We start from the raw sequence: 25,321 nt of genomic DNA, 5'->3' as shown, positions 1-25,321 counted from the left end.
AGTCTTAAGAAAAAAATAATTTTAAATTGTATGTATCTTACTGCTCCCAAGTCAGTAACATTTCACACAACTGAAACAAGGAATTTGCTTTGAAAATATTTTGTAAAATCAAAGTAAATAAAGTTATAAATAAAAAATGAGAAATGCACTTTTAATTTAGACAAACTATTTTTTATAAACGATTTGAATATTATAATATAAAATAGATGAGCCTCACTTATCTCAAGTACACAACAATAACACACCACACAGACTAAAGTTCACTACGAGTATGGCACTGCCAGCCATACTTATCCAACAGTTCTGTTCTCAGTGGCTCACAGGTTTTTTGCTAAGAAAACCAGAATATTGACTTTTTCTGGCTTCAAGGCTGAGCGAGTGCAAGTCACAATATTCCCTCCTGTGCTAAAAAGACGCTCTGAGGGAGCGCTTGTAGCAGGTACACAAAGATACTTGCGTGCCATGGTGCACAACTGTGGGTAGCTGATCTTGTGCACCCTCCACCAAGCCAATGGATCATCTTCTCCATCAATGGTAGGAGTCATCAGGTAATTGTTTATCTCTGCCTCTGCGACATCTTCAAGATTTACAGGCAAAGAAGGAGAGGCTGAACTGGTCTTGAAAAAACTGCCAAGAGACCTCTTCGTCTTTTCCCCCAAGGACTGTGCACTTTGAGGCATCTGAACAGTTTCAGTACGAGACCTCTTCTCCTATTAGATGAAAACAACAGCCATTAGTTTTCCAGTTAGATTTTACAGAAAATTTTTGTTTTTGTGAAATACATAATTATTTACCCAATGATATGTACGTTGTGCCAAGTCTACTATCTCTGTCTTCAGACGAGTCTTGATAGCAGGGATGTTGTCTGTACTGATGTACTGTATTTTGAACCTAGGGTCCAGGAAACAGGCAACATCCAAAAGCTCCTGGATGTTTGGGTCTCCATATTTGTTATTGAGGTATGCTAGGACTTTGGTTTTTATTGATTTAGTCAGGTCAGTGTCCTCAGCATCTTCAGCCAGGACTGATGTGGCAAAAAGGTGGAGAACTGGCTTGAGGTAGGAGATGCTTACATACTCCTCTCCAGAAAGAGCATCAGTAAACTCCAGTAGAGGATGCAGTGCCTTGTGAATCGACTCCAACACGTCAATATCCTGCCAGGTTGGGATAAGGGAGCGTGCATATCGATCTCCAGACAATACCTGAGAAATGGCTTTGGCCTGTTCAAGCACTCTGGCAATCATCATTTCTTTAGAACCCCATCTTGTTGGGCACTCCGTTATGAGGTTGTGCTCAGGGAGTTTGAGCTCTCTCTGTGCCTCCGTCAGGGCTGCTTTCTTCTTCCAACTGTGGGAAAAGTGCCCCACCAGCTTCCTGCACAGTGCTGTTGCCCTTGACACTCTGTCATCTTTGAGTGCATTTTCTAAAAGAAATAAAAAGTAGTGTATTACACACAATTTGAGTTTTGATACAAGGCTCTCACTATTACACACTCAAATTAGCTGTAATTCTGAAATACACACATCCACAACACATCCTCTCTCTCTCTCTCAATTCAAAGGGTCTTTATTTGCATGTCAATTCTCTCTCTCTTTCTCTCTCTCTCTCTCTCATAAACACTAAAAAAACATGTAAAAAACAAAAACAAGAAAAGAAAAAAAATGCAGGTGGGCATTCCACCACAGACAGACATATGATATAAGCAAGTAAAATGAATTTACATATTAGAAAAGGAGTGGAAGTATGAATTTATTTAATCCCATCCGATTTATATAATATCATTTATATATATTTGTATATTCAGCTTTACTAATCGACGCATCTCTCTCTCTCGCACTCGCGCACACACACACACACACACACACACAAACACACACACACACACACACACACACACACACACGATAACTTACCAATGGCAAGATGTAATCTGTGGCCAAAACATTGGAGCCTCGTCCATTCATTAAGCCGCGCAGCAAGCACCATATTCGACGCGTTGTCCGTCGTGATGCAGACGTGATTCTCCTCGTGGAGATCCCAGCTGACAAGCCCTTCTCTCAGGCCGGCTGCAATATTTTCCCCTGTGTGATCGTCTGGGAAGTAGGTAGTTTGTAGGCAGCGAGCTCGGAGGTTGAAATCTTCATCAATAAAATGGACTGTAAGACTCTGGTACGGCTCAGCTGTGCGGCTTGACCACATATCAGTAGTGCTAGCAAAAAACTCCACCGTTTTAAGTTCCGCGGCGACTTTCTCTTTGCACTTTTTGTACAGCTCCGGTATGGCAGTCTGACTGAAGTATGTGCGGGAGGGTATACTGTAACGTTTATCAAGCGTATGTATTAATGCCATGAACCCAGGCTTGGTCACCGTGCTGAGAGGCATCATATCTTTGGCTATGAACTCGGTTATTGTCCGAGTGATTTCTCCGTGCCGTTTTGAATTACGTTCATACGGAGTGACACTTTCGAACATTTCTGTCAGTGATCCCTGTCTTGAGGTATTTGGCTTGTCTCGCGCACTGATGCTCGGCATTTTGGTCATACAACTGTCATGCATTGATTTGTGGTATTTTTTTAAGTGCTGAAACAGGTTTGTAGTGTTACCCCGTGAAGTAGCAATCGGAGCACGGCATGCTCTGCACAACACCTGACGCTGCTCAGCATCTTCTTTTTTAAAACCAAAATAGTTCCACACCACCGACGTGCTGTTCCTCTTCGATATTAAAGTATCAGCTGTGTCAGTTTCTGACTGTTCCGTCGAGCAAGAGGCCATTGCGCTGGACAGCATGAAAAGTCGCGTCACGTGACCACCTCAAATCGCGCACGTTGCGATTAGAAAATCGCGTTCAGTCAAATCGCGATATTATCGCGAATGCAATTAATCGTTCAGCCCTAGTTGAATGCTGAGCTGTAGTCAATGAATAGCATTCTCACGTAGGTGTTCCTCTTGTCCAGGTGGGAAAGGGCAGTGTGGAGTGCAATAGAGATTGCATCATCTGTGGATCTGTTGGGGCGGTATGCAAATTGGAGTGGGTCTAGGGTTTCTGGGATAATGCTGTTGATGTGAGCCATGACCAGCCTTTCGAAGCACTTCATGGCTACAGACGTCAGTGCTACGGGTCGGTAGTCATTTAGGCAGGTTATCTTAGAGTCCTTGGGCACGGGGACTATGGTGGTCTGCTTGAAACATGTTGGTATTACAGACTCAGTCAGGGACATGTTGAAAATGTCAGTGAAGACACTTGCCAGTTGGTCAGCACATGCTCGGAGTACACGTCCTGGTAATCCGTCTGGCCCTGCGGCCTTGTGAATGTTGACCTGCTTAAAAGTCTTACTCACATCGGCTACGGAGAGCGTGATCACATAGTCATCCGGAACAGCTGGTGCTCTCATGCATGCTTCAGTGTTGCTTGCCTCGAAGCGAGCATAGAAGTGGTTTAGCTCGTCTGGTAGGCTTGTGTCACTGGGCAGCTCGCGGCTGTGCTTCCCTTTGTAGTCTGTAATAGTTTTCAAGCCCTGCCACATCCGACGAGCGTCAGAGCCGGTGTAGTACGATTCAATCTTAGTCCTGTATTGACTCTATGCCTGTTTGATGGTTCGTCGGAGGGCATAGCGGGATTTCTTATAAGCGTCCGGGTTAGAGTCCCGCTCCCTGAAAGCGGCAGCTCTACCCTTTAGCTCAGTGCAGATGTTGCCTGTAATCCATGGCTTCTGGTTGGGGTATGTACGTACGGTCACTGTGGGGATGACATCATCGATGCACTTATTGATGAAGCCAGTCACTGATGTGGTGTACTCCTCAATGCTATCTGAAGAATCCCGGAACATGTTCCAGTCTGTGCTAGCAAAACAGTCCTGTAGCTTAGCATCTGCGTCGTCTGACCACTTTTTTATTAACCGAGTCACTGGTGCTTCCTGTTTTAGTTTTTGCATATAAGCAGGAATCAGGAGGATAGAGTTATGGTCAGATTTACCAAATGGAGGGCGAGGGAGAGCTCTGTATGCGTCTCTGTGTGTGGAGTAAAGGTGGTCTAGAGTTTATTTTCCTCTGGTTGCACATTTAACATGCTGATAGAAATGAGGTATAACGGATTTCAGTTTCCCTGCATTAAAGTCCACGGCCACTAGGAGCGCTGCCTCTGGATGAGCGGTTTCCTGTTCACTTATGGCCTTATAAAGCTCATTCAGTGCAATCTTAATGCCAGCATTAGCATTTCTTTAGACTTTGGACTATTTAAGGAGAGTTGTGTTGAAGCATTAGGTTGCTAAGAGAGGGACAAACTGAATTTCTTTCATGGAGGTCTGGCTTGAATTATGAGGATGACCACACAATTTATTTTAATAATTAGCCAAATCTATTGGTTTTCTATCCAAAGTTGCAAAGGAAATGTTGTGATATTTTTAATAAACCCAAGAGACCAGCAAAATGGATAAAAGAGTTTGGCAGTATAGCAGGAACAGCGGCATCTTGTGGTCAAAACCTGGTACTTTTACACTACTTTATGGTAAATAATGCAAGGGACTTCAATGGCTAATTCCTCTGAACAGGGGAAAAAAAACGATCTCCAGATTCACAGGGAATACATTACATAGTATGGAGAAGCAATACTTACACGCCACAGCGTCATACTACTTGTCAAACATAGAGATCGGATACTGTATACTGGTTGTTGGGGTGGGATGGCATGGGGTGTGGGGTATCCGTGGGTGGCTTTTGAATTTATTTTGGGATTCCTTCGTGTCTTACTCATGGGTAGAAAGAAGTTTGGTCCAAATCGGATGTTGGGTACTATATTTATTGAATATTATCTGAATCCTATGAATTAAAATGACAATTTTGGGTGCAAGCAATTAGCTTAATTTCAACAAAATAATTTTTCAGGAATGCTAATCGCAACTGTTACTAACTACTGAAACGATTTCAGACAAATCTGAGATGGGTGTCGAATTCCCCTTTCCTGTAGTTTTTGAGGTGAAACGAACCTAAAGCAAACTTTTTGGTTTACCTTTTGTTAATAAATAATTTTTCTGCTAACAGATCCCTCTGTATGTATTCAATTATAGTTTTTAATCCTGGTCCTGAGTTAATATGTTAATGTGTAGCGGCTAATTGTATAGCTAATATGCTATGAGTTTCTAGATCGACTGAAGTGAATGAAGCTACAGCAATGAATGTGATAATGGCTGGGGTAATTTTTGCTTGTTTTTGCTGTTTTCCAGTAAATGTGCTTCAACTTTCTTAAAAGTTATTGGATGGGGGGAGACCTCACTAAAACTCAGACCCTGACTATGGCCCTGGTCATACCTTGTCCATAGACTGCTTACAGGGTAATGAAACCTATGTGTAATTTTGTAATTTGGTTGAACTATCCCTTTAAGCCTCACACACAGACTTCATGTTGGCTTTAACTATGTTTCTGTCTGGGAAGTGTGAATCAAGGACACATACCGTCTTGTTCACTCTCTTTAGCTTGTCATATTTAATTTGGAGGTTCCCAGTCGCTGTCTTCTCCATAAATATGAATCATAGCAGCATCAATGTTTCAGCAGGCACAGCCACTTCTGAGGATCGAGCTCTCAAACATTCTCCCCTCCTTTCACCCTCCCCTCCCCTCTCCTCTTCTCTCTGTAGGATGGAGGGACTGCTGGACCAATGGCTATGGAAGGAGGAGTACTGGCTGCCTCCAGGGGTCACCTGGAAGGACATAGAGATGGAGGGGGACCGGTACCCTCTACCCCGAGACCTCTTCTACACCCTGCCGCTGGCTCTGGGCTTCATCGTCCTGCGCTACGTCTTTGAGAGGTGAGCTGGTTGGCATTCATTTGGGCACACTGTAGCAAAACATCGGCGAGGGGCGCGGGGGTCCTCCCCCCTTTTTTAAAGGAACTCAGTCCGGCTTTCAACTTACTCTTGAAAGTTGTATTAGTAGAATGCACAAGGTGCAATTTCTAAATTGGGTAGTGCATCATCAGTTTTCCTCTTGTCATGTCAGTCATTGCATACATAAGAGAGCTATTTATAACTTGTTAGAAATGTGTTCACTCAAATATCACATGGGGGGGGGGGGGTTGCACAGGATGTTCCCAATGCTAGAAGGGGGCCTGAGTGAAAAAGTTTGGGAACCCCTGTCTTATCAAATCAGAATTTCAAACCAAATCAAAAATACAGTAGATAGACATGGGTTGGGTTACAGCAGGCGCTGAGGATGAAATGCACTCAATGGTATCTCAGAAGGAGTTGGATATTTGAAAATACGAATCTTTATAATTTTAACTTGTATTTATTCAGGGTAGCCCAATTGAGTCCAGGGTCTCATTTTCAATGGTGCCCTGAAAACAAACAATTCACAAATCAACATGAGGTGAGATACGCAGGGCCAGGGCAGGGAGGGGTTTGTTAAAATGTGAGTAGTAGTAGTCAGTGAGGACTTCATTAGCAGCAGGTGTTTCCTGTGGGGTTCCTGTAACCGGAAAGCCCTGGAGTCTCCGAGCTAAACTACCCTGAACTTCCATCCATTCTGATCTCCCTGCCTGCCCACTTACCTATGATTATCACTCTGGTAGAGGTACACACACTCGTACTGTACACACATACTGTAGAAATGCACACACACACACACACTCTCTTACCTGCACCCTTTCCCACCCGTGCGCATACTGTACACACAAGCACATTCACACCCTCTCACTCAGACACACAAACATAGATCAAGTGTCCCTGGAGGCGTAGTATCAATTAAGCACAAAGGTTGTCTGGCCCAATGTAACTCTAAGTGTATGGGAATGGGAGAGGCTCCAGTGGTTGTCAGTGCATTTGTTAGGATGAAGACTCACATGGAGTGACATGAGGAGCTCTCGTGTTCTTGCTCTTTGTTGTTGAGGAGATAATGGTTGTGCCTTAAGTGATATTCTATTCCAAGGGACAGGAATTTTTCCTAACCACCTGACAGTTTTTCACCCCACCTGACCTACCCAATGAAAACTCTGGTGCCTGTTATATGCTATAATATAACTAGGGCCTGGAGTTTCTTGTAGTAAGCGAAACACCTGGTCTTAAGCTATTCAACAATAGTGCACCTTTGACCAAAACCCACATAAATAGTGCAGCTTTGGTCAAAAGCAGTGTGACATATGGAAAATAGGGTGTAACTGAGATTTGTCTTTGAATTGAAAAACTGCAGAACTCAATTTTCTGTCTGTCTTCTCTACAGGGTCATAGCCATGCCACTGAGCAGACAGCTGGGGGTGAGAGACAGGGTGCGGGTTCGAGCCCTGCCTGTCCCAAAGCTGGATACATTTTACAAACAGAACAAACAGCAACCCTCACAGGTCAGTTATGATACACTCAACTAAATCTACTTTATCCATCTCTGTCACTCTGTTAATGGGATATGGAATATTCCTTTATAGAATTGTAGAAACATCTATGATTAATTTTGAAATTGATAAGGAGTACGTTTTAGCAGAGATTACTAAGCCTCTACACATAGCATTACAGATATTGCAGACAGTACTCATGAGATAAGATGAGAGATGAGATGAGATACAATTTCTCCCCTGGAGAAACTATTGCTTCATGAGTTTAGCCCTCAAGTAGAATTAGAGCATTGGTGCATAAAGGTTGAGTTGTAATTATATGGTTTACTGGGTGAATCGGGATCAGGTTGAAGTTTAAGTACTTTCTGCTATAATAGGGAACCATTATGCGGAACTCGTTTAGGGGTATCTGGTTAGGGTTGGGTTTTGTGTCTACTATTGTGGGTTGTAGTACACCAGGAAATGATAAGATAGTTGTTTATTAGCCAGGTATATTTGGTGGAATAGGATAAATAATAGAGTACTTCCTTGTGTAAAACCCTTATTACACAAACATGACTTGGCTAAATGCTTTGGCGGGCATTGCTCTAGTAGGCTATCCCTTCCTTGTCAGTCAGGTAGGTACAGGTGCAGGTCATATTTTATGGCTTGGCTCTGTTCACATGGAAATATTCCACCCTTATTACTCGTTAGGAGTTACGAGGCAGAATTTGCAAGTGTTGACATGTTGGACTGTACATCTGCCGGGGCATGTGTCTTCTCGTTTACATGATCAAATACAGTGGGGAGAACAAGTATTTGATACACTGCCAATTTTGCAGGTTTTCCTACTTACAAAGCATGTAGAGGTCTGTAATTTTTATCATAGGTACACTTCAACTGTGAGAGACAGAATCTAAAACAAAAATCCAGGAAATCACATTGTATGATCTTTAAGTAATTAATTTGCATTTTATTGCATGACATAAGTATTTGATACATCAGAAAAGCAGAACTTAATATTTTGTACAGAAACCTTTGTTTGCAATTACAGAGATAATATGTTTCCTGTAGGTCTTGACCAGGTTTGCACACAATGCAGCAGGGATTTTGGCCCACTCCTCCATACAGACCTTCTCCAGATCCTTCAGGTTTCGGGGCTGTCGCTGGGCAATACGGACTTTCAGCTCCCTCCAAAGATTTTCTATTGGGTTCAGGTCTGGAGACTGGCTAGGCCACTCCAGGACCTTGAGATGCTTCTTACGGAGCCACTCCTTAGTTGCCCTGGCTGTGTGTTTCGGGTCGTTGTCATGCTGGAATACCCAGCCACGACCTATCTTTAATGCTCTTACTGAGGGAAGGAGGTTGTTGGCCAAGATCTCGCGATACATGGCCCCATCCATCCTCCCCTCAATACGGTGCAGTCGTCCTGTCCCCTTTGCAGAAAAGCATCCCCAAAGAATGATGTTTCCACCTCCATGCTTCACGGTTGGGATGGTGTTCTTGGGGTTGTACTCATCCTTCTTCTTCCTTCAAACACGGCGAGTGGAGTTTAGACCAAAAAGCTCAATTTTTGTCTCATCAGACCACATGACCTTCTCCCATTCCTCCTCTGGATCATCCAGATGGTCATTGGCAAACTTCAGACGGGCCTGGACATGCGCTGGCTTGAGCAGGGGGACCTTGCATGCGCTGCAGGATTTTAATCCATGACAGCGTAGTGTGTTACTAATGGTTTTCTTTGAGACTGTGTTCCCAGCTCTCTTCAGGTCATTGACCAGGTCCTGCCGTGTAGTTCTGGGCTGATCCCTCACCTTCCTCATGATCATTGATGCCCCACGAGGTGAGATCTTGCATGGAGCCCCAGACCGAGGTTGATTGACCGTCATCTTGAATTTCTTCAATTTTCTAATAATTGCGCTAACAGTTGTCACCTTCTCACCAAGCTTCTTGCCTTTTGTCCTGTAGCCCACCCCAGCCTTGTGCAGGTCTACAATTTTATCCCTGATGTCCTTACACAGCTCTCTGGTCTTGGCCATTGTGGAGAGGTTGGAGTCTGTTTGATTGAGTGTGTGGACAGGTGTCTTTTATACAGGTAACGAGTTCAAACAGGTGCAGTTAATACAGGTAATGAGTGGAGAACAGGAGGGCTTCTTAAAGAAAAACTAACAGGTCTGTGAGAGCCGGAATTCTTACTGGTTGGTAGGTGATCAAATACTTATGTCATGCAATAAAATGCAAATTAATTACTTAAAGATCATACAATGTGATTTTCTGGATTTTTGTTTTAGATTCCGTCTCTCACAGTTGAAGTGTACCTATGATAAAAATTACAGACCTCTACATGCTTTGTAAGTAGGAAAACCTGCAAAATCGGCAGTGTATCAAATACTTGTTCTCCCCACTGTATCTGATAGTAGAAATACTATAGTATATGGAAGTACACAAATCCTATTCTCTCTGTGCATTTAGATGTTGTCTTCTGTCTATTGTTGAAGCAGGTTATGTTGTTGGTACAGTATTACCTGGCTGTCAGTCTCTGTGTTAGAACTAACACGCTTCAGTCTTCTTCCTGCCTCATTTGCAAACCATTTTCATGATGCACAGGGACGTTCCCTGGATGTTCCGTGAAGGTTAATGCGCTCAACATATACAATCACCATGACTACACTAGCCCACACCCATATTGTGTAACCACCTCATTGGTATGTCACGATGATTAAATTAAATCAATCAGTTCCAAACAAAACTTTTCTCAAAGGTTTAGGTGAGCAGTTTGTCTATCGCTGTGTTCTGCCTTTACTCAGGAGTGACATACTGGAGTGTTTTTGCTGACTTTACTGTAGTATTTACGGTTTCTTACTTATGGGTGGCACAAAATGTGATATGGGGGGAGGGGAATGGGCAGGGTATACAGTACAGGTCAAAGGTTTGGACACACCTAATCATTAAAGGGTTTTTCTTTATTTTGACAATTTTCTACAGTGTAGAATAATAGTGAATACAGCAAAACTATGAAATAACACATATGGAATCATGTAGTAACCAAAAAAGTGTTAAACAAATCAAAATATATTTTCTATTTGAGATTCTTCAAATAGCCACCCTTTGCCTTGATGACAGCTTTGCACACTCTTGGCATTTGACATAGAAGTCAAGGCTTTCTCTTTCAGGAAACCTACTGGAGGAATAATAAAATAGCACATTTTCCATAACCTGTAGGACTGGGGGGCTGAACAGATAGTTCCCAACTTTTGACTAGTACTGTATGCAAATTAAATACTGTAGTATTTACTATAGTTTTAAAAAGTGTAGTGTTTTTGCGGACAATACTGACACTGCAGTGTTTTTTTTGCGGATAATACTTTAGTGTTTACTGTAGTATTCTACAGTATACTACAACATTCTATAGTAAGTACTACACAAGATCGAGGGATACTAGCGAAAGAGGAAAGGGGATACCTAGTCAGTTGCACAAATGAATGCATTCAACCGAAATGTGTCTTCCTCGTTTAACCCAACCCCTTTGAATCAGAGAGGTGCGGGGGGCTGCCTTAAATCGACGCCCACGTCATTGGCGCCCAGGGAGCAGTTGTTGTTGGGGGTTAAATGCCTTGCTCAAGTGCAAAACGGCAGGTTTTTCCACATTGCCATCTCAGGGATTTGAACCAGCAACTGGCCCAACGCTCTTAACCGCTAGGCTAACTGCTGCCCCCACAGTGTGTAGTATAGTATTCTACAGTATACTACAGTTTACTATAGAATTGTATAGTAAGTACTGTATTATTCTATAGTAAACTGTAGTATTTTGTCATGTGGGCAGGGAGGAGTGGAGGCGAGAGGGAATAGCTTACACAGAGCAGGGATCAGGGGAAGGCAAATGGAGGGATTTAACACATTTGTCATTTTAAGAATCTTCCTTTTTTGACATACTGTAAATATTGGAATTCTGCTCTAATGAAGCTGTGATAAAACACCTATTGAGATAAATTTAAGGCGCAGAAGTAGGTAATGGATTATCTTTCTGAAAAAGCTGTATATGAAAGATATGCTGAGGGTCTTCTTAGGAAAGGAACAATGGAGCTTCTCTCTCTGAGGTGATTTGGTCCTGTCTGTGTTCAGAGTGAGGTCCTGGGCCTGGGGAAGCAGTGTGGTCTCAGTCAGCGCCAGATAGAAACGTGGTTCCGCCATCGCCGCAACCAAGACAGACCGAGCAACACCAAGAAGTTTTGTGAAGCCTCGTGAGTCAGCTCTCATTCAGAGTTCTATGTACTCATGTGATCTATTTCATTTCAATGTATAGTTTATAGAAAGGATATTATGTTATCTTATGACAAATATTTTGTTTTGTTTTTGCAGTTGGAGGTTTGTTTTCTACCTCATTGCATTTGTAGCAGCGCTTGCCTCCCTGATTGATGTGAGTATATTAAGCACATTCACTTTGGCTACCTTTACCCCGAACAGTGCTACTGCTCCTTGTTCTTCTACTAAGAGGCCCTCACTGTGACTATTTGTTCTGTCCCTCTACCCCTCAGACCCCCTGGTTCTGGGACCACAGAGAGTGCTGGCAGGGCTACCCCAAACAAGTGAGTAGAACAGTTCACTTTAACTTTCAGTTGACCAGTGGTTCCCAAACATGTTTGTTCTTTCACTCATCAAAAGGCTATGGAATTGTCCTGTCACCCACTAAGTAAATACATCAAATGTTTCTAGTGACAACCCAGTCTACAGTATAGCCACAATAAGCCACATCCCACACCATTGAGTCTCAAAACACGATTTGGGAATCTGAGAACACTGCTTTGGACAATCTCAGGAAACTCACTCCTTCTGCTGGAGGAATTGAACAACGCCCCTCCAGATAACAGTTATGACATTCCTACAGGGGACTTAACCCCTCCTCCTCCTTCCCTAGAAGGGGATGACCTGAAACAGAACACACTACAAGCACAAATAACACAACATCTCTATCTACAGTTAAACCAATTATTGAAGTTTTTAGTTCTTACCCCGTGGGAGACGAACCCACAACCCTGGCGTTGCAAGCGCCATGCTCTACCAACTGAGCTACAGTGGGGAAAAAAAGTATTTAGTCAGCCACCAATTGTGCAAGTTCTCCCACTTAAAAAGATGAGAGAGGCCTGTAATTTTCATCATAGGTACACGTCACCTATGACAGACAAATTGAGAAAAGAAAATCCAGAAAATCACATTGTAGGATTTTTTATGAATTTATTAGCAAATTATGGTGGAAAATAAGTATTTGGTCACCTACAAACAAGCAAGATTTCTGGCTCTCACAGACCTGTAACTTCTTCTTTAAGAGGCTCCTCTGTCCTCCACTCATTACCTGTATTAATGGCTCCTGTTTGAACTTGTTATCAGTATAAAAGACACCTGTCCACAACCTCAAACAGTCACACTCCAAACTCCACTATGGCCAAGACCAAAGAGCTGTGAAAGGACACCAGAAACAAAATCGTAGACCTGCACTAGGCTGGGAAGACTGAATCTGCAATAGGTAAGCAGCGTGGTTTGAAGAAATCAACTGTGGGAGCAATTATTAGGAAATGGAAGACATACAAGTCCACTGATAATCTCCCTCGATCTGGGGCTCCACGCAAGATCTCACCCCGTGGGGTCAAAATGATCACAAGAACAGTAAGCAAAAATCCCAGAACCACACAGGGGGACCTAGTGAATGACCTGCAGAGAGCTGGGACCAAAGTAACAAAGCCTACCATCAGTAACACACTACGCCGCCAGGGACTCAAATCCTGCAGTTCCAGACGTGTCCCCCTGCTTAAGCCAGTACATGTCCAGGCCCGTCTGAAGTTTGCTAGAGTGCATTTGGATGATCCAGAAGAGGATTGGGAGAATGTCATATGGTCAGATGAAACCAAAATATAACGTTTTGGTAAAAACTCAACTCGTCGTGTTTGGAGGACAAAGAATGTTGAGTTGCATCCAAAGAACACCATACCTACTGTGAAGCATGGGGGTGGAAACATCATGCTTTGGGGCTGTTTTTCTGCAAAGGGACCAGGACGACTAATCCGTGTAAAGGAAAGAATGAATGGGGCCATGTATCGTGAGATTTTGAGTGAAAACCTCCTTCCATCAGCAAGGGCATTGAAGATGAAACGTGGCTGGGTCTTTCAGCATGACAATGATCCCAAACACACTGCCCGGGCAACGAAGGAGTGGCTTCGTAAGAAGCATTTCAAGGTCCTGGAGTGGCCTAGCCAGTCTCCAGATCTCAACCCCATAGAAAATCTTTGAGGGAGTTGAAAGTCCGTGTTGCCCAGCGACAGCCCCAAAACATCACTGCTCTAGAGGAGATCTGCATGGAGGAATGGGCCAAAATAGTGTGTGAAAACCTTGTAAAGACTTACAGAAAACGTTTGACCTGTGTCATTGCCAACAAAGGGTATATAACAAAGTATTGAGAAACTTTTGTTATTGACCAAATACTTATTTTCCACCATAATTTGCAAATAAATTCATTAAAAATCCTACAATGTGATTTTCTGTATTTTTTTTTCTCATTTTGTCTGCCATAGTTGATGTGTACCTATGATGAAAATTACAGGCCTCTCTCATCTTTTTAAGTGGGAGAACTTGCACAATTGGTGGCTGACTAAATACTTTTTTCCCCCACTGTACATGGGACTGTAACTCCCTAATGCTGTTGACCTTCCCTTTGTTGAAGCCAGGCTGTGTTCTGTGCCTTGCAGGGATGGAGCATGTGATTTCTAGGGGTTAAATGGCTCAGTAAACTTCCCTCTATTGTCTCTCTGGAGCCTTGGAGAGTACTGTTTGGTGGTGGGTGTTTGGGTCACTTCACGGCCATTTAGATTTATCAGCACTTTCTATACATGTACACATCCGCTCTGATTTGAATGTTAAGCCTTGACTGTGGACGTGTGGGGAAACGCTTGCTAAAGGAAGGGAGTTTCAAAGCTTCCACTTCAAATCAAAATCAAATCAAATTGTATTTGTCACATGCGCCGAATACAACAGGTGTAGACCTTACCCGTGAAATGCTTACTTACAAGCCCTTAACCAATGCAGTTCAAGAAATAAAGTTAAGAAAATATTTACTAAATTAACTAAAGTAAAAAATTAAAATAGAAAGTAACACAATAAAATAACAATAACAAGGCTCCCGAGTGGCGCAGTGGTCTAAGGCACTGCATCTCAGTGCTTGAGGTGTCACTACAGACCCCATGGTTTGATTCCAGGCTGTATCACAACTGGCTGTGATTGGGAGTTCCATAGGGCGGTGCACAATTGGCCCAGCGTCGTCTGGGTTTGGCCGGTGTAGGCTGTCGTTGTAAATAAGAAATTGTTCTTAACTGACTTGCCTAGTTAAATAAAGGTAAAATAAACAAAAAATATTCAGGGGGTACCAGTACTGAGTTAATGTGCGGGGGTACAGGTTAGTTGAGGTAATTTGTACATGTAGGTAGGGGTAAAGTGACTATGCATAAATAATAAACAGTGAGTAGCAGCAGTGTGAAAACAAAGGGTGTGGTGGTGTCAATGTAGAGTGGCCATTTGATTAATTGTTCAACAATCTTATGGCTTGGGGGTAGATGCTGTTAAGAAGCCTTTTGGACTTAGACTTGGCGCTCCGGTACCGCTTGCCGTGTGGTAGCAGAGAGAACAGTCTATGACTAGGGTGACTGGAGTCTTTGACAATTTTTTGGGCCTTCCTCTGACACCGCCTAGTATATAGGTTCTGGATGGCAGGAAGCTTGGCCCCAGTGATGTACTGGGCCGTACGCACTACCCTCTGTAGTGCCTTACGGTCGGATGCCGAGTAGTTGCCATACCAGGAGGTGATGCAACCGGTCAGGATGCTCTTAATGGTGCAGCTGTAGAACATTTTGAGGATCTGGGGACCCATGCTACTTTAAAGCTTTGGTTGGGAATATGAGGGGGTTTAAACAAAGCAGCATTCAGAAGTCTACATTTTTGTCATTTAGCAGACAGTCTTATCCAGAGCAACTAACAATTAGGGTTAAGTGCCTTGCTCAAGGGCACATAGACAGATGTTTTGTCTAGTCGGCTCTGGGATTTGAACCAGCGACTTTCTGGTTACTGGCCCGCCCCAGGGGTGCGTTGATTCAAAGCCTGTGCTCCAGGTGTGTGTAATCCTGAGTTTCTCTATTTCAATCGAGGGCTGCTCCCCAAACAAAGAGCCCCCTGTTGTAAATGCTCAGCTGTGTGGACTCTCAGGCCTGGCAGTGGGCTGGGTGTTTATCTGCTGCTGCTGGGAAAAGGCCTCCTTGGTAAACTCCCCTGACTGACTGATCTCTCCCAGTGCACAGGTGGGGGATGGAGTCACAGTCAGTCCACACATTAACTCCTTCCTACCTGGGCTGTGTCTCAATAGTCTCAAAATGCCTCCTTCCTCTCCCTGGTTTCCCTTTCTTTGTCATCTACCAGTGGAGGCTGCTGAGGGGAGGACGGCTCATAATAATGGCTGGAGCGGAGTGAATGGAATGGCATCAAACACATGGAAACGTATTGGAATGGCATCTAACACATCTACGTATTCCGTTCCAGCCATTACCACGGGCCCGTCCTCCCCAATTAAGGTGCCACCAACCTCCTGTGTCATCTACGCTTTTGTGTGAGAACCGGACAGGTGAAAGCAAATACCTCCATGTAGGCTTCCATTCCCATATAGCCTTCAACTTTCCTTTTCTGTCAGATAGGTGCAGATAAAGGTGAGGAGGAAATTAAAGGAAGCCACTTTAGACTATTGGGATGTACCACCTGGAGTCATGCTCAGTAATCTTCAACCCCCTGGTGTTTGTTTTGTTTCTGTCTGTCCCTGCAGCCTGTCGCTGAGGCTCACTACTGGTATTACATCACAGAACTGGGTTTCTATTGGTCCCTGCTGCTCTGTGTATCTGTGGATGTGAAGCGGAAGGTATGTGTCACTCCTGTCTCCACACACACCTGTATGGTTTTTAAGCAACTTTTTCTGTATTCTGTACCATTGATAAATCAATCCATACAGTACAAAGATGACTGATTTACGGCACCAGGAGCGCAGAACTGCTAATGTCCAGGTTATAGTATATCCTCTATACAGTGAGGGAAAAAAGTATTTGATCCCCTGCTGATTTTGTACGTTTGTCCACTGACAAAGAAATGATCACTCTTTAATTTATATGGTACGTTAATTTGAACAGTGAGAGACAGAATAACAAAAAAAAATCCAGAAAAATGCATGTCAAAAATGTTATAAATTGATTAGCATTTTAATGAGGGAAATAAGTATTTGACCCCCTCTCATTCAGAAAGATTTCAGGCTCCCAGGTGTCTTTTATACAGGTAACGAGCTGAGATTAGGAGCACACTCTTAAAGGGAGTGCTCCTAATCTCAGCTTGTTACCTGTATAAAAGACACCTGTCCACAGAAGCAATCAATCAATCAGATTCCAAACTCTCCACCATGGCCAAGAGCAAAGAGCTCTCCAAGGATGTCAGGGACAAGATTGTAGACCTACACAAGGCTGGAATGGGCTACAAGACCATCGCCAAACAGCTTGGTGAGAAGGTGACAACAGTTGGTGCGATTATTCGCAAATGGAAGAAACACAAAATAACTGTCAATCTCCCTCGGCCTGGGGCTCCATGCAAGATCTCACCTCGTGGAGTTGCAATGATCATGAGAACGGTGAAGAATCAGCCCAGAACTACACGGGAGGATCTTGTCAATGATCTCAAGGCAGCTGGGACCATAGTCACCAAGAAAACAATTGGTAACACACTATGCCTTGAAGGACTGAAATCCTGCAGCGCCCGCAAGGTCCCCCTGCTCAAGAAAGCACATATAGAGGCCCGTCTGAAGTTTGCCAATGAACATCTGAATGATTCAGAGGAGAACTGGGTGAAAGTGTTGTGGTCAGATGAGACCAAAATCGAGCTCTTTGGCAACAACTCAACTCGCCGTGTTTGGAGGAGGAGGAATGCTGCCTATGACCCCAAGAACATCATCCCCACCGTCAAACAAGGAGGTGGAAACATTTTGCTTTGGGGGTGTTTTTCTGCTAAGGGGACAGGACAACTTCACCGCATCAAAGGGACGATGGACGGGGCCATGTACCGTCAAATCTTGGGTGAGAACCTCCTTCCCTCAGCCAGGGCATTGAAAATGGGTCGTGGATGGGTATTCCAGCATGACAATGACCCAAAACACACGTCCAAGGCAACAAAGGAGTGGCTCAAGAAGAAGTACATTAAGGTCCTGTAGTGGCCTAGCCAGTCTCCAGACCTTAATCCCATAGAAAATCTGTGGAGGGAGCTGAAGGTTCGAGTTGCCAAACGTCAGGCTCGAAACCTTAATGACTTGGAGAAGATCTGCAAAGAGGAGTGGGACAAAATCCCTTGTGAGATGTGTGCAAACCTGGTGGCCAACTACAAGAAACGTCTGACCTCTGTGATTGCCAACAAGGGTTTTGCCACCAAGTACTAAGTCATGTTTTGCAGAGGGGTCAAATACTTATTTCCGTCATTAAAATGCAAATCAATTTATAACATTTTCGACATGCGTTTTTCTGGATGTTTTTGTTGTTATTCTGTCTCTCACTGTTCAAATAAACCTACCATTAAAATTATAGACTAATCATGTCTTTGTCAGTGGGGAAACGTACAAAATCAGCAGGGGATCAAATACTTTTTTCCCTCACTGTAGCTGTGTGGTTTGTGTGTGTTTTCAGGATTTCAAGGAACAGATCATCCACCACATCGCTACCATTTTCCTCATCGGTTTCTCGTACTGTGCCAATTATGTGCGCGTTGGCACTCTGGTGATACTAGTTCATGATTCCTCAGACTTCCTCCTGGAGGTAGGAGCTCAGTCTCAGTTTTCAAGTCTCACACAGATCATACAGACACAGGGAACTAAAGGGGGAATGATTACTCTTATCATACATGCATGTGGTCAAGCTAATTTGGCACTACCATTTTCCCACATACTGTTTTGATGGGTTGTGTGGTTATCTAAGCAAGGTTATTTGTTCACATGTAGGTCACTGTAAACTTGATTTGAATACAGGGTTTGTTTATTCACATAACTTAATCTTATTTTTTGTAAGGGTTGATACATTTTTCCATAGGGCAAATCAAGTCTGAAATTTCAAAGTGGAAATTACAAACTTTAGAAGCCTTTTAAAAAACTCAAATACACTACAAGTTTGCATTTCCTGCTTTGCAGGAAAATTCTCAGAAACAAAAGAGTCATCAAATGAAGATCCTGCATCTGTAGGTTGATAGCGATCAAACACATTTGGTTATAATTAGCCATTTTATGTGGTAAAAGGAAAACATGTCTTGAGGCTGAACTTATCTTACCTCTCCCAAGAGACTTTCAGCTCTGAAGTAGAACGTCTATTATCACATTTATTCCTAAATATGTTTTTTAATTAACTCAGTAAAGCAGTGTAGTATTGCCCTGATGTTATCTCACAATAAACAATGTCTCCATCATCTTGGGCCTGATGAAATACAGTTGAGGTCGGAAGTTTGCATACACTTAGGTTGGAGTCATTAAAACTAGTTTTTCAACCACTCCACAAATTTCTTGTTAACAAACTATAGTTTTGCATGACACAAGTAATTTTTCCAACAATTGTTTACAGACATTATTTCACTTATAATTCACTGTATCACAATTCCAGTGGGTCAGAAGTTTACATACACTAAGTTGACTGTGCCTTTAAAAAGCTTGGAAATTTCCAGAAAATGATGTCATGGCTTTAGAAGGTTCTGATAGGCTAATTGACATAATTTGAGTCAATTGGAGGTGTACCTGTGGATGTATTTCAAGGCCTACCTTCAAACTCAGTGCCTCTTTGCTTGACATCATGGGAAAATCAAAAGAAATCAGCCAAGACCTCAAAAAGAAAATTGTAGACCTCCACAAGTCTGGTTCATCCTTGGGAGCAATTTCCAAATGCCTGAAGGTACCACGTTCATCTGTACAAACAATAGTATGCAAGTATAAACACCATGGGACCACGCAGCCGTCATACCGCTCAGGAAGGAGACGCGTTCTGTCTCCTAGAGATGAACTTACTTTGGTGCGAAAAGTGCAAATCAATCCCAGAACAACAGTAAAGGACCTTATGAAGATGCTGGAGGAAACAGGTACAACAGTATCTATATCCACAGTAAAACAAGTCCTATATCGACATAACCTGAAAGGCCGCTCAGCAAGGAAGAAGCCACTGCTCCAAAACCGCCATAAAAAAGCCAGACTACGGTTTGCAACTGCACATGGGGACAAAGATCGTACTTTTTGGAGAAATGTCCTCTGGTCTGATGAAACAAAAATAGAACTGTTTGGCCATAATGACCATCGTTATGTTTGGAGGAAAAAGGGCGGGCTTGCAAGCCGAAGAACACCATCCCAACCATGAAGGACGGGGGTGGCAGCATCATGCTGTGGGGGTGCTTTACTGCAGGAGGGACTGGTCCACTTCACAAAATAGATGGCATCATGAGGAAGGAAAATTATGTGGATATATTGAAGCAACATCTCAAGACATCAGTCAGGAAGTTAAAGCTTGGTCGCAAATGGGTCTTCCAAATGGACATTGACCCCAAGCAACATAAGTTGTTGCAAAATGGCATAAGGACAACAAAGTCAAAGTATTGGAGTGGCCATCACAAAGCCCTGACCTCAATCCTATAGAAAATGTGTGGGCAGAACTGAAAAAGCATGTGCGAGCAAGAAGGCCTACAAACCTGACTCAGTTACACCAGCTCTGTCAGGAGTAATAGGCCAGAATTCACCCAACTTATTGTGGGAAGCTTGTGGAAAGCTACCCGAAACGTTTGACCCAAGTTAAACAATTTAAAGGCAACGCTACCAAATACTAATTGAGTGTATGTAAACTTCTGACCCACCAGGAATGTGATGAAATGAATAAAAGCTGAAATAAATCATTCTCTCTACTATTATTCTGACATTTCACATTCTTAAAATAAAGTGGTGATCCTAACTGACCTAAAACAGGGCATTTTTACTAGGATTAAATGTCATGAATTGTGAAAAACTGAGTTTAAATGTATTTGGCTAAGGTGTATGTAAACTTCCGACTTCAACTGTATGTATCGCTTGTCGTGTGGATCCAGGCGTGACATAATGCCTCCTTTAGAAGCAGTCAATGGGAGACATTGGGTCAGAAGGGGACATTGGTTGTCAATGTATGCTAGAGAAAACCACTCCATCAGAGAGTATGGACTGGGAGGTCATACAATATGTTGGAGAACATCAATACTGTATGTTATTATTTGTACAGCCACTGTGCTATATTGGTCAACCCAGCTGGTAACACATAGTGACTGTGTCATTACTAGTGCCTCATGAGGGTTCTGAATAAGCCCAACTGTGATCGGAGTATTATTATATTTCACTTACAGTCTGCCAAGATGTTCAACTACGCTGGCTGGAGGAAGACATGTGACACACTGTTTGTCATCTTCGCCCTGGTGTTCCTGCTAACACGACTAGTGGTCTTCCCTGGCAGGTGAGACTGGACGCTTTCTCACACAGTCATTTGACAATTTATTAGGAGTGTATTACAAAGGTCAAGTACAGTGGGGGAAAAAAGTATTTAGTCAGCCACCAATTGTGCAAGTTCTCCCACTTAAAAAGATGAGAGAGGCCTGTAATTATCATCATAGGTACACGTCAACTATGACAGACAAATTGAAAATTTTTTTCCCAGAAAATCACATTGTAGGATTTTTTATGAATTTATTTGCAGATTATGGTGGAAAATAAGTATTTGGTCACCTACAAACAAGCAAGATTTCTGGCTCTCACAGACCTGTAACTTCTTCTTTAAGAGGCTCCTCTGTCCTCCACTCGTTACCTGTATTAATGGCACCTGTTTGAACTTGTTATCAGTATAAAAGACACCTGTCCACAACCTCAAACAGTCACACTCCAAACTCCACTATGGCCAAGACCAAAGAGCTGTCAAAGGACACCAGAAACAAAATTGTAGACCTGCACCAGGCTGGGAAGACTGAATCTGCAATAGGTAAGCAGCTTGGTTTGAAGAAATCAACTGTGGGAGCAATTATTAGGAAATGGAAGACATACAAGACCACTGATAATCTCCCTCGATCTGGGGCTCCACGCAAGATCTCACCCCGTGGGGTCAAAATGATCACAAGAACGGTGAGCAAAAATCCCAGAACCACACGGGGGGACCTAGTGAATGACCTGCAGAGAGCTGGGACCAAAGTAACAAAGCCTACCATCAGTAACGCACTACGCCGCCAGGGACTCAAATCCTGCAGTGCCAGACGTGTCCCCCTGCTTAAGCCAGTACATGTCCAGGCCCGTCTGAAGTTTGCTAGAGTGCATTTGGATGATCCAGAAGAGGATTGGGAGAATGTCATATGGTCAGATGAAACCAAAATAGAACTTTTTGGTAAAAACTCAACTCGTCGTGTTTGGAGGACAAAGAATGCTGAGTTGCATCCAAAGAACACCATACCTACTGTGAAGCATGGGGGTGGAAACATCATGCTTTGGGGCTGTTTTTCTGCAAAAGGACCAGGACGACTGATCCATGTAAAGGAAAGAATTAATGGGGCCATGTATCGTGAGATTTTGAGTGAAAAAAAAAAAAGTCTCCAGATGTCAACCCCATAGAAAATCTTTGGAGGGAGTTGAAAGTCTGTGTTGCCCAGCGACAGCCCCAAAACGTCACTGCTCTAGAGGAGATCTGCATGGAGGAATGGGCCAAAATACCAGCAACAGTGTGTGAAAACCTTGTGAAGACTTACAGAAAATGTTTGACCTGTGTCATTGCCAACAAAGGGTATATAACAAAGTATTGAGAAACTTTTGTTATTGACCAAATACTTATTTTCCACCATAATTTGCAAATCAATTCATAAAAAATCCTACAATGTGATTTTCTGGATTTTTGTTTCTCATTTTGTCTGTCATAGTTGACGTGTACCTATGATGAAAATTACAGGCCTCTCTCATCTTTTTAAGTGGGAGAACTTGCACAATTGGTGGCTGACTAAATACTTTTTTTCCCCACTGTATAATAAAAGTAGTAATAAGATTACTCAGGGTCTATCCTTTTCTGACAGTTTACACAACTCAAATGTAGGCCTACATGCAAATATTCCATTACTTCTGATGTACGCACATCTCAAGTCAGAACATAGTGTGTACTGTAAATCAGTTAAGGGAATGTGTTCAGAAGAACCGCTTAGGGAATGTTATAAATGCAAGGCTTGAGGATGGATTAATTTACTGTTTTATATGCACCTTCTTGCCCCTTCAGAATAGTCCACTCCACCCTGGTTGTGTCTTTGGATTTCTTCCAGCCTTTCTTTGGCTACTACTTCTTCAATGCACTTCTGTTGGTGCTGCAAGCTCTGCACATCTTCTGGGCCTGGCTGATCCTACGCATGGTCTACAAGTTTGTCTTTATGGGCAAGGTCAGTAGACTCAAGTTATTATCCGCCTTACTTACTAATGGTGATTTCATTGGATGCCATGATACAGTAGAATAATAGATAACATGCTCACTCATATTATTTTTCAGAAGTAGTTGGGTGATTAATCATCTTAGTACAGCCCACAATTAAATAAATGGACAGAACACCATAAATATTCTTCAATGATTCATTTATTCTTAGTACAGACGTGTTTTCGTCCAACTGCGGCCAAAACACGTCCGTACAAATAATACATTAGTCACTGAAGATTATTATGGTGTACTGTCCGTTTCTTTCATTGTACACCTTGGAAGTATCACAGGGTACTGCCTTTAAGGCATAGTGTTTGTAAGATTTATTGGCATTATCAATACATTCTGTGCTATACCATCTGGTTGTGTTCCGTTTGTAGATTTATTTTGCAGCCTTAAACGGTCACTTACATATATCCTATGCTGTAGGTGGAGAAAGATGAGCGCAGCGATGAGGAAAGCGAGCCTGAGGAGGAGGTGGAGGCAGAGGAGGAAGAGGAGACTAGCTGGGAGCAAAGAAAGGGCGCCCTCAATTCCAAATTGGCTTCGCTTGCCAACAATTGTGTCCTGAACAACCTAACCAACCAGAGAAATATGAACAGCAGACTACCCAAAGCCAGATAGTACCACTCTCTTTTCGCACTAGGTTAAACTTAGAACGTTTTCCTATCCTTCCACAGTATATACTGGTAAGATATAATACATTTATATGGCTTATATATTACAAATATGGTCCATTTATGATTTCATTTATGGTTTCGGATAATACTTCACTTCACTACGTTTGAAGTACATAACTGTTCACTGCACTGTCAAACATTATGGTCAAACAAGAAGTACACTGGTTTTACTTTAAGATGAAGTATGTTTTTCTATAGTTTATATTTATAATTTATTTGTTTTTGTTTGGATTGTGTGTAAATAGTGAAAGACATTAACTCAATCAAATCAAAGTTTATTGGTTGCGTACACCGATTTGCAGATGTTATGGGAGGTGCAGCGAAATGCTTGTGTTTCTGGCTCCAACAGTGCAGTAATACCTAGCAAAAAAACAAACAATACACACGTAATCCAGAAAAATACAATAAAAAAATTAAGAAATTAAGAATTATCTGAACAAGCAATGTCAAAGACTGGAATATATATATAGAATGTGTGTATAGACTGTATGGACAGTTTATGAATAGAAAAGGTGTGTACCATGACTAGAATACCGTATACACATAGAGTGTATAAAGTGGGTGAAACCGTATGTAAACATTATTAAAGTGACCAGTGTTCAATGACTCTGTACATAGGGCAGCAGTTTCTTAAGGTGCAGGGTAGAGTACCGAGTGGTAGCCGGCTACAACAGTAACTAAGGTTCAGGACAGGGTCCTGTGCGGAGGCCGGCTAGTGGTGACTGTTTAACAGTCTGATGGCCTGGAGATAGAAGCTGTTTCTCAGTCTCTGTCCCAGCTTTGATGCACCTGTACTGTCTTCACTGTCTAGATGGTAGCTGGATGAACAGGCGGTTGCTCGGGTGGCTGAGGTCCTTGATGATCTTCTTGGCCTTCTTGTGACACTGGGTGCTGTAGATGCCCTGGAGGGCAGGCAGTGTGCTCCCGGTGATGCATTGGGCTGACCGCACCACCCTCTGGAGAGCCCTGAGGTTGCGGATGGTGCAATTGCCGTACCAGGCAGTGATACAACCTGACAGGATGCTCTCAATAGTGCATCTGTATAAGTTTTTGAGGGTCTTAGGGGCCAAGATGAATTTCTTCAGCCTCCTGAAGTTGAAGAGGCGCTGTTGCTCCTTCTTCACCAGCTGTTTGTGTGAAGGGACCATTCAGGTTGTCAGTGATGTGCACGCCGAGGAGCTTTTGACCCTCTCCACTGCGGCCCCGTCGATGTGGATGGGGGCGTGCCCTCTCTACTGTCTCCTGTAGTCCACGATCAGCTCCTTCGTTTTGTTGACGTTGAGGGAGAGGTTATTTCCCTGGCACCACTCCGCCAGGGCTCTCGCCTCCTCCCTGTAGGCTGTCTCATCGTTGTTGGTAATCAGGCCTACCACTGTTGTGTCGTCAGCAAACTTGATGATTGAGTTGGAGGCGTGCCTGGCAACGCAGTCATGGGTGAACAAGGAGTACAGGAGGGGGCTGAGCTGTAGTCGGTTAACAGCATTCTTACATAGTTATTTATCTTGTCCAGGTGGGATAGGGCAGTGTGCAGTGCAATGGCGATTAACTCTGGTACAGTCAAAGGGTGCATTTGTAAATTGCCTCCAGTGTGTCAGAGTGCGCTCTGGGTCGTACGTAAATTCAGAGCATTGTCAGATTGTCTGTTCGTCAATTCAGAGCGTTTCGCTCTCACAGCGTTCAGGGCGCCATTGGATGCTCTGGCTGAGGAGTAGGGTTGATCCATGTGTTCTGACCTCAACGGCAGTCAAGCAAAGCTTAAGTTGGCTAGCTTGCTAGCTACTTCCAGACACAAATGAGAGAACACCTCACTCTGACC

General features: G+C 43.1%; 1 protein-coding gene across 1 annotated transcript in view; it reads left to right on the top strand.

Moving 5' to 3' along the window:
- Positions 1-23,632, top strand: part of LOC311130691 (ceramide synthase 2-like) — a 29,845-nt gene extending 6,213 nt beyond the window's left edge. The window contains exons 2-11 of the mRNA XM_084163476.1: positions 5,632-5,802; positions 7,211-7,328; positions 11,418-11,536; positions 11,655-11,712; positions 11,831-11,881; positions 16,147-16,239; positions 18,035-18,163; positions 20,742-20,848; positions 22,637-22,793; positions 23,255-23,632. Of these exons, the coding sequence (XP_084019602.1) occupies positions 5,633-5,802; positions 7,211-7,328; positions 11,418-11,536; positions 11,655-11,712; positions 11,831-11,881; positions 16,147-16,239; positions 18,035-18,163; positions 20,742-20,848; positions 22,637-22,793; positions 23,255-23,449 (1,197 nt within the window). The 5' untranslated portion in view covers position 5,632 and the 3' untranslated portion in view covers positions 23,450-23,632. The remainder of the gene's footprint in view (positions 1-5,631; positions 5,803-7,210; positions 7,329-11,417; positions 11,537-11,654; positions 11,713-11,830; positions 11,882-16,146; positions 16,240-18,034; positions 18,164-20,741; positions 20,849-22,636; positions 22,794-23,254) is intronic.
- Positions 23,633-25,321: the final 1,689 nt, after the last annotated feature.

The sequence above is a fragment of the Coregonus lavaretus genome (genome assembly GCF_964263955.1).
Source record: "Coregonus lavaretus genome assembly, chromosome: 6".
Lineage (NCBI taxonomy): Eukaryota > Metazoa > Chordata > Actinopteri > Salmoniformes > Salmonidae > Coregonus > Coregonus lavaretus.
This window is presented reverse-complemented; position numbering and strand designations above follow the sequence as displayed.